Source organism: Mycetomoellerius zeteki, unplaced genomic scaffold (genome assembly GCF_001594055.1).
Source record: "Mycetomoellerius zeteki isolate Tzet28-1 unplaced genomic scaffold, Tzet1.0 scaffold900, whole genome shotgun sequence".
NCBI lineage: Eukaryota > Metazoa > Arthropoda > Insecta > Hymenoptera > Formicidae > Mycetomoellerius > Mycetomoellerius zeteki.
Genome location: NW_017257937.1, coordinates 113,502 through 123,761, shown reverse-complemented (window position 1 = coordinate 123,761; position 10,260 = coordinate 113,502). Strand labels below are relative to the sequence as shown.

General features: G+C 33.2%; 1 protein-coding gene across 1 annotated transcript; it reads left to right on the top strand.

The window, feature by feature from the left end:
- The first annotated feature begins 4,822 nt into the window (after positions 1–4,822).
- LOC108730371 (zinc finger MYM-type protein 1-like) lies at positions 4,823–7,244 on the top strand. The gene is made up of 3 exons (XM_018460025.1): positions 4,823–5,024; positions 5,096–6,170; positions 6,257–7,244. Exons 1-3 carry the CDS (start codon positions 4,823–4,825, stop codon positions 7,242–7,244), a joined length of 2,265 nt encoding a protein of 754 aa, XP_018315527.1.
- The last annotated feature ends 3,016 nt before the right edge of the window (positions 7,245–10,260 follow it).

Here is a 10,260-nt window from a genome sequence, read left to right as displayed (position 1 = left end):
ACAGCTTTTTTTTATTAATTAATATATTTTAATATAATTATTCAAAAAAGATGTATGTTAATATTTTAGTGTTCCTGAAAGATGAATTAAGAGATAAGTGGATCAGTATTATTGGATATAAAATCGTTAAAAGCAGTGCTATTTGAAGTGATCATTTCACAGACACTGACTTTCAATTTAAATTTATAAAAGATGTGCCAAAAAGATATTTAATACCTGATGCTGTTCCCAGTTTACTCCTTCCAATACAGCAGAAAACGACACTTACAATTAGTGATTCAAACAAGCAGTTGATTATAATAGATAAATAAATATACAATTGACTTATTATTTATACTATTTCTTATAATTGCAATAAAATATAATAATTTGCAGTGATACCAGTGATAAATTATCTACGTTAAATATTAATTTAAAACAATCTGTGCTGTTTCAAATCTGACAGCATTTAATGAAGATAATTCGTTATTGAAAAGGTAAAATTAATATTTTTTGCAAATCAAATTTATTCATTAATTTGTAATTGTTATGCATTTTAAATATAATTCCATAGGAAAAATGAGGAACCTAAAAATCCTGCGAAGCGTTTCTGCAATCCCCGGTATATCGGAGATCTCTGCTGTACAGATTTTACTTCCCAAGAAAGTTGGAAAATATTCGAAAATTTTCTTTCCTTAAATAAGACACTAAATTGAAGACGCTAAATCAAAAAGTAGCACGACATTTTTAATGGAACCTAAAAATCCTGCGAAGCGTTTCTGTAATCCCCGGTATATTGGAGATCTCTGCCGTACAGATTTTACTTCCTAAGATAGTTGGAAAATTTTCGAAAATTTTCTTTCCTTAAATAAGATTAAATTGAAGATGCTAAATCAAAAAGTAGCACGACAAAATAGTAAAATAGAAAATATGAAGGATTTACTGAAAAACTTAGAAAAAAACAAGTTTGTGTCTAAAGAAATAGTAAATGCCTTACAAGTAAGTGTGTAAACAAGTACGTTACATTTTGTTTGATGGAGTTTATATGTACATTTATATATACAGTTATAGTTTAGGAGATCATAAGTCACCGTACTCAATTCTTTCGCATTTTGAAAGACTCTAACATTTTTAAGACTATAGACTACTAAAAATGCTAAAATTTATATTTCTTAAGCAATTAAATGTAGATTTTGATAGTATTTATACTAGCGTTGAAATGTGTGCAAATTGTGTTCAAAAAAATTCTGCGATCAATTTTTGATGTAAGGTTGTCAAGAATATCCACTTTAAATGACTTCTATTATACAATTACGTTACAAATAAATAAATAAATAATTTATATATTCGTGTATTCTTTGAATTTCATTGCTGCATGCACTTCCAATTAATCGCCTGTGTTCTTTTTCTGTTTTATTTCTTACTAGGATTTTTCAAGTCCTTTTTTAACTGACCTTCTAGAAATGAAACCATTTTCCTGTAGCTCTAAGAGAATTTTTCTGTACTTTATTATTTTACTCTGCATCTGCTTACGAATATGTTCGTAGTAAATTTATCAATTGCTTGCCTCATCCAAAGAGTATTGGAAGATGGTGTAGCAAAATCGATTTCAGCCCTGGGATTAGCTTGCAGGTTCTAAACAGCATTAAGAAGTACATCAGCGAAAATGCAGCGAATGAAAAAAAATTGCAATTCGGTCTTCAGGTCGACGAAATGTCAATTAAGAATCACGTAGACTGGGACGGTAAAAAATTTCATGGATACGTAGACTTTGGATTGGATAAAGAAGAATCAGATAGAGCGACTTACATGGTACTTATGCTTGTTGTTTTTAATGGACATTTTAAAACACCAATTATTATTTAATACGGAGCCTGACAGATACAGAGAGAGCAAATATTGTTAATCAAATTCTACAAATTCTCTCCGATCATGAAATTAATGATATTAGAAGTATTACTTTTGATGGTGCGTCGACTAATTTGAGTATGATAGAAAGTCTTAGAGCAGAAATAAGAGATATTGACATGGAACCATCATTTGACCATCCTGTTACTGGAGAACCAATTTTTGCTGTTCCTGATGCATGCCACATGCTAAAGTTAATAAGAAATGTGTTAGATAAATTTGATCTGATTGATGGCGATGGCAATCGAATTCATTAGGACTTTTTAAAAGTAAAACTCATCGAGTATCAAGAAAAAGAAGGTATTCATCTAGGAACCAAAATTACAAGAAGGCATATCAGTTTTCATAACGAAAAGATGAAAGTCAAACTCGCTGCTTAAGTTTTTAGCACTCGAGTAGCTGATGCATTAATGTTTTTGGAGCAAGGTTTAAACGTGCCAGAATTTGCAGGTGCGAATGCAACAGCTACATTTTGTAGAAACGTTAATAATATTTTTAATTTTCTGAACTCGAAACGAAAATTCGGCAAAAATGAGTTTCAAAAGTGCATTTCAGCAGAAAATATAAAGGAATTGGAGACAAAAATCAACGACTTTATAAATTACATAAAATCCTTAAAAATTTGTGATAAATCTACAGGAACCACGTTAGTTCTAAAGCACAGAAAAAAATAGGTTTTTGGGAATTCATCGTTGCCATGAAAAGTGAATTCAAACTTGCAACATTTCTTTTAAATGAAAGATTGATTTCATACTTATTGACGTATAAATTGTCTCAGGATCACTTAGAAATATTTTTTTCTTGTATAAGAAGGATGGGTGGATTCAACAATAATCCAACTTGCAGACAATTTAAAACGACTTACAAAAAATTGATTATTCACGTTAATTGTTTTATATCAGAAGGTTCAAATTGCACAGTCCAAGATGAAACGAAAATTCTACAATCAGGTACGACTACAAATATGGCTTTAAATGTCAATGAAACAGAAAAAGATTCAGAAATGTCGCAGTCTCTTTTCATCTCATGATCATGATTATGAAACTTCGAACAGTTGATCATGGAATGAATACACCTCAGAAGTTGTGTCTTACATAACTAGTGCTGTAGTAAGAAGCATTTGAAGTAAGATTTCTTGCCAAATTTGCCACGAAAGTTTGGAAATTGATAAATCAACATCAGTTGTATGCAAAATAAAAAATAGAGGAGGATTATTATTCCCAAGCAACGATGTCATAAAAATTTGCAAAACAGCTGAAAGAGTTTTACGAATCACGAACAATATTTTTACCACAAAAAATATTTTAACGAAGCTTAAGTACGATACGAAAAAATTGCTTCTTATGGACAATTTATTTACAAATTTAGAAATCGAAATGTCAGCATTATCAAATCATCGATCTATTTTGATTGATACAATTTTAAATCAATATTTTAAAGTAAGGCTGCAGCATGAAAGTCGATCTGAACAGAATTCGATAAAGCGGATCAGAACACACTACTGTCGCCTTGCTATATTTAAAAATCAATAAATATCTAAAAATGTAATTCATGGCAATATTGTAATACTAGAACTCCTATTCTTGAAAAGAAACATACATGAAAAACTAGGGAAATATTATAGTATACGTTATATATCGTATAGTATTTTCTTTCCTATACAGTTCTTTTCAAGAATAGAGGCCCAGTTGCTGTAGTATTATCTTATAAAATATTATGTGATATTATCTTATGAGTAAAATGCTTTATTATTATTATTATGCATCAAAATTTGTTTATTGAGCAATGCATTTATGATTTTTAATAATCGAAAAGAACATTTTTTTTAATATTATAAAGAATTTGAAAATTACGAACTCTCACAGGCTGTAGAAATTAATGTTTTTTTCATAAGTCTGTTTTACATAATATGAATGAAAATTCAACTTCAGCTTTAATACATCTATATCTCTTTAATATCTCTATTATACGTACCTTATTATTTTTATATAAAAATTTTATACATATACAAATTATATTAAAGTTTATTACATATTTTTAAGTGTGTATGTATAATAATTAAATGATTATTTTTTTATTATGGATCTTTATTTTCTCATATAAGACAGTAAAAATTGTACACCTCCCTATAGATCATTTAATACTTCTATAAAATTTAATTTAACTTACATATTTTCAAAAAATTAACCTTCAGCATAAACTATTGCTGTTGTATTTCTATTTTCGATTAATAATTAAAAAATATATTAATCTTTGCAAAACTTGAATTTATAACCTCTCAACACACGAACCAAAAGTTGTGACCTTACGCAATACGCTCAAGCTGATCCCCACCGCTCACTGTGAAAGAGAGAAACACAACTATATCTGGGGGTCGATTATGTATCTCGAAATAATGTGAAAATTACAAAAGTGAGCAAATTCACTAGAATACTAATAATTTCATTGGCCAACACCTAGTAAATTTGCACACTTTTGTAATTTTCATCTCATTTCGAGATACATAATCGATCCCAGGGCCGGCGGAAAACGTGGTGGAGGTGAGGGTAGACACCACTCGGAAAATTCCCGTGTGGTGAATCCAACAGTCGGCGAATTAATTAGAGACCCTATAAAAAGAGACTCGTCAACTCATCACGTGACTTATGTGTTCGCCCATATTTCAGCCAATCAGAATACGACGAGTTGGCGAGTCTCTTTTTATAGGGTCTCTACGACTCTACATATAGTAGCATGTGGAGAAGATGCGCATAACAAGCTACATTTTGCGCTTACTGCGCATCTCCACTACGCATGTGTTGCGTGTTGCTCTCGACTCGCATATGATATGACTACTATGCCCTTGCTTGCAAGTCACGTAGCATTACGTAGTCACGTGACGAGCGATACAAATAATACAATAGCGAACAAAACCGGTATTTGAGATGTCGAGAGAATGGATAAGTTCGTCATTAAGTGCAAGAGAGACAGCGAAGGAAACACCGCCAGTGCTCTTCGCCCTATTCAGCTAAGCGAACGCAATCGATGTGGAAGCGATGTGGAATCAATCTTAACCTCAAAGAGTGACGAAAATCCAAATGTTAATTGTAGAAGAGTTGATGAACATCAAGAAAATTGTGCAAATGTGACTCGAAATCGTAAGTAATTTTGTAATTGCATATTGCATAAAATAAGAAATAATGCATACAAAAATATTATTATCATACAGTATCAGTGTCATTCCCACGTTGGCAGAAGGCAAATCCTTGGCTTGAATTGAACGCAAATAAGAAAGCAATTTGCACTACTTGTACTGAAGCGTTGGAGAAAAAATTAATTTTTTCTTACGATTCACGAGCTTTGAAGTCAAAGGAAGCCTGGGTTGACACAGGATTTAACAACTGGAATAACGCTACGTCCAGAATCAAGAAACATTCAACAAGTTCATTACACGTAGATAGTACTGAAGCTCTAGCAAAACTGAAGACAGTGAACATTATTCAACATTTATCAAGTGCAACAGAAAAGCAAATGATGAATCACCGGACAGCACTGCGAAAAATTTTCAGTACTTTAAAAGTATTAGCAAAACAAGGGCTGCCCTTGCGTGGCATCAATAACGACGAAAATTCAAACTTTATACAAATATTAAAAGCACGCGCAGAAGATGTATCGGAACTGGAATCGTGGCTGAAACGGAATGGCCACAAATGGTTACATCATGATGTACAAAACGAAATATTAGAACTCATGGCTGCAAAAGTTATGGCAAAAAATCTTGTGGAAATAAGACAAGCAGAATTCTGTGCGTTACTTTTGGACGAAACTTCTGACTTGTCGAAGATGGAACAGATATCGATATGTTTGAGAATTGTTTCACAAAATTTAGTGTCGTCAGAATTTTTCCTCGGATTTTACTCAACGTCTTCCACGAAGGCCGAAACTCTATTCCAAATCGTCCAAGATGTTTTTCTTCGTTTCAATTTGCCGCTTACAAAACTTAGAGGCCAATGTTACGACGGAGCAGCGAATGTTTCGGGGAAAATAACTGGTTTGCAAACTCGACTCAGGGAAATTGAACCTCGTGCTTTATATGTACATTGCAACGCCCATAACCTGAATCTTGTGGTCCAGGATGCCATGGAAGGAGTTCCAGCTACAAGAAAATTCATAGGAGTAGTAAAAGATATGATTAATTTTGTAAAAGATTCACCGAAACGTATCTCACAATTTGAACAACTCCAGTCAGAATCAGAAAGTTCCACGAATAAAAATCTTACCCTCGCTGCCTACTGCCCAACCAGGTATAAATTTGATCGCATAATTTCAGTTTTATACAAACAGAACTTTCAGCAGTTTCATCTCATGTATTTGCGAATGTATGTTATAGGTGGGTCATGCGAATAAGTTCCCTGAAAACAGTCCGAGCCAACTACGAACCACTGATGAAATTTTTCGTGGAGCGGATTACAGATTGTGAAGTCGACAGCATCATCTCGGCCAAAGCATCAGGATATTTTGAACATATGAGAACCTTTGAGTTTTTCTTTTTTTTAACAATGATAATTGAATTACTTGATCGGATAGAAATTTTGAATAAAGACCTTCAGAACTCGGAACTAAGCGTGAATGACTCGTATCGAAAAATCGAGGGAGTAATTTATTGTATGAATGTATCTCGCGATTCCAAATTCGAGATAATTTGGCAGAAAAGCAATAACGGAGTAAAAGAATTAGATATTGATGAACCACAGCTACCGCGTCAACGAAAAATTCCAAAGCGATTAGATTCGAGCAATAGCGAAAATCTTGTTTTCAAAACTCCGAAAGAAATGTACCGCAAAATATATTTTGAAATTTATGACCGAGTTTTGACGTCTTTAAACAGTCGTTTTGATACGGAAGCAGCTCGATTTCTAAAATCTTTAGAAGCCTTTGCCGTTGGCGAATCTACAAATGTTGCACAAATTATCAATTTTTATGGAGACGACTTTGAAGAAGATGCACTTGTTAGCGATAGGGATATGTTTTTGAATCTGACGAGCAGAAGTAATGTTAAAATATCAAATTTGAGAGAAATTGTTAATTTTTTACGTAAAAACGAATGGAGTATGGGGCTCATTCCCGACTATGTCAAATTTATAAAATTGTTAATGACAATCCCGGGTTCGTCATGCACCAATGAAAGAAGTTTTTCTACTCTTCGGCGATTAAAAAATTATCTCAGAACAACAATGTTGCAAGATCGACTTAATCATGTAGCAATATTACATATATACAGCGACATAACTGATAAACTCGATATGGAAGTTTTAATGGACGAATTTATAGCTCGAAATGTAAAGCGTACAGCGGTATTTGCATTGTCCAAAAAATAAACTGTAAATAAACTGTGTATAACTGTATTTTTAAACTGCTATTGAAAAATTTAAAATTCTTGGTGGGACCCCCCCCCGGTCAACAATCCTGGTCACCACTCGGACTGTACCTGTTCCGCCGGCCCTGATCGATCCCCTGGAGTAGAGCTGTTCTTCAATGTTGTCTTCAACTTCTCACGTATAAATGGTCCGTCTATCTTATAAGTATATGATACGGCCAGAGCAAAAAACGATTACACGACAATTTTCATAAAAAAAGTGTATAGTATTTCAGAGGTTAATAACGTATAGTATTTCAAAGAGTACATAAAAATATTTTGTATTTTGTGTTTCAAATATTAAGATTGACAATCAAGCTTATTATCTGAACAACAAAATACAAAAAATGTTTCTATCTTTCCATTTTGAATACTTTTATGTGCTCCGCCTAAATATAAAATACAATTGTATTACAAATATTATGATAAATTGATTGCCATTGCCAATGGAACCCTTAGGACTGCTGTCAGTGATTATCCACTGATTCAGGTTTATTTAGATTATACTTCCTTCCACATCTCTTCCTTTTCCTCTCTCTTTCTTCTTTTCCTCTCTTTCTCTTTAATTTTCCTTTCTTTTCAATCCCTTTTTTTCTATACACAATTTAACACCGTTGATAGTGTTAGACCGAAAACCAATAACTGAAAATAAAATATATAAAACAAAGTATCGATTTTTAATGAAATAATAAAAATAAAAGTTTTGTAATGAAAATATTTAATGAAACTTATCTGAGTAATCTCGAAGACGTTATTACCCAGTAAACACAATATTACATGTAACGTACATGTAACATGAAATGTCAGCTCAACAAGAATAACTGTAATATAACACAGTGTGTTATATTACACACTTTAAGATTCAATGAAGATAAGCGCTTATCAAGCGGCAGAGAGTAGATGGTGAGTTTTTAAGCATAAGATGGATATCGATGGGAGACATAGGAAAGTGTTTTTTTAGATAAGCTCGCAATTTAGCGGATTTATCGATACATTGTTTGCAATAAAACACTATATAGGATTCATATAGATTTATATCCTGCCTGGGATCTCCGCAGAAGCAGGCGGGGGAGTTTATTATTTCTTTCCGATGCAGATTGTAAGCAAGGTTATAGTGATTGGAGCGCAATCGCGTAATGGTGACAATTTCTTCTCTTTTGAGAGATTTATTGAAAAACCATGATTTAGGAGATGTTAAAATGCCTTTAACGGTCGAAGCTAGATCTATAATGCTTTAAATAATTCAATGTGAATTATATATATATGTACTTGCATATATACCATATTTGTAGTCCTTCAAACTGCGCGCCGAATTGATTTTCCGGACTTATAAACGCAATTAAACTACTGGAATAATATCACGAAACGAACTAATTTTTGATGCACAACCAGGCATCATATTAGCAAGATGTTACTGTGCTGAAAAACTGAAAATTTTTTTCGAGGTAATATTTTTCGTAATAAATTTATTTACAGTTTCAGCACAGTAACATCTTGCTAATATGATGCCTGGTTGTGCATCAAAAATTAGTTCGTTTCGTGATATTATTCCAGTAGTTTAATTGCGTTTATAAGTCCGGAAAATCAATTCGGCGCGCAGTTTGAAGGACTACAAATATGGTATATATGCAAGTACATATATAGTATATATATAATTCACATTGAATTATTTAAAGCATTATAGATCTAGCTTCGACCGTTAAAGGCATTTTAATTTCTATTATTAATTGTGTTTCTCACATAGCACGGTCTTTAAAAATGTTTAATTTAGGAGATGTATTTCTATACAGATTGTCATACAGCTGTCCTTTATAGGTGGCGGAGTGATCAAGATAGACTTGGAATTTGTGTTTATGTGAGTTTTGAGCTAGAATAAGGAGGTCTTGATGGGGAATTTTAAACTTAGGTCGGCATCCATGGAGCGCAGTTTCCTTTGCCAAGTGGTCAGCTCCAGGGTTGGGTTATCCGAGGATTTTTTTAGGGTTTTTTACATTATACTGTATTATACGTAAAAAATCGTATAAAACGTATAAAACTCTAATTTATGGTCTACGACACTCTACGAGTGTCCAGAACAACTATGTTATCGATTTTTCTGAAATATCGATTTTTATCATTGCTGCGAAAATGATGCGAGATCCCCCAAACATTGGACGCTTACGGCGTTACGGCTATGATGCACGTAATTTAAAAATATAAATCAAGGTGATGTAACGCTCGAGATAGAATACGTCCGAATCGCACGAGCGATCTTTCAAAACACTTACAACGCTCAGCTCTTAATTCTTTGTCTGTTCGCGAATTTTATATGCAAATTTTGGATCGATTTTTAGCGTGGATAATACGAGGGGCACTACTTATATTTTGAGCCTTGGTAACATTGAGTGTTGTCAGGTACCATCTGACGTTTCCACTAGAAAGTTTGACATTTTTTACCATAACCTTCTTCAGAACGTTTTGTTATTTGAGCGCGATTTGTATTGTTTACAGTTACTTGAAAATTGTGTCTCAGCGAAAAAATGGAATTAACTCGTGAAAATTTTCGTGCAATGATTTATTACGACTTTCGACGTGGATTATCAAGACAGGAGTGCATCGATCAACTTACTTCCACTTTTGGCGATAAAGCCGCATCCTTTGCCACTGTGAAACGCTGGTATAACGAATTTAATCGTGGTCGCCGTTCGCTCACCGACGAAAGTCGTGAAGGTCGTCCAAAATCAGTTGTTGTGAGAAAACATTGATCTGTGCAAAAACTAATAATGCAAGATCGTCATGTGACATACTGTCAGATTGAGACAACCTTAGGCATTAGTTCCACCAGCATATATAAAATATTGCATGATCATTTAGCCGTAAAAAAAGGTTTGTTCTCGTTGGATCCCACATAATCTGATAAAATCTCAAAAAGATGCTCGTGTCGATTGGTGCAAACAAGTGGTTCGAACGCATGCAAAAGTGTATAGATCATAAAGGAG

Excerpts from the sequence above, each read along its gene's own strand:
- LOC108730371 (XM_018460025.1), top strand. The coding sequence starts at position 4,823 with ATGGATAAGTTCGTCATTAAGTGCAAGAGAGACAGCGAAGGAAACACC. Across the intron at positions 5,025-5,095 it reads TGCAAATGTGACTCGAAATC|TATCAGTGTCATTCCCACGT; the intron begins GTAAGTAATTTT and ends ATTATCATACAG. Across the intron at positions 6,171-6,256 it reads GCTGCCTACTGCCCAACCAG|GTGGGTCATGCGAATAAGTT; the intron begins GTATAAATTTGA and ends TGTATGTTATAG.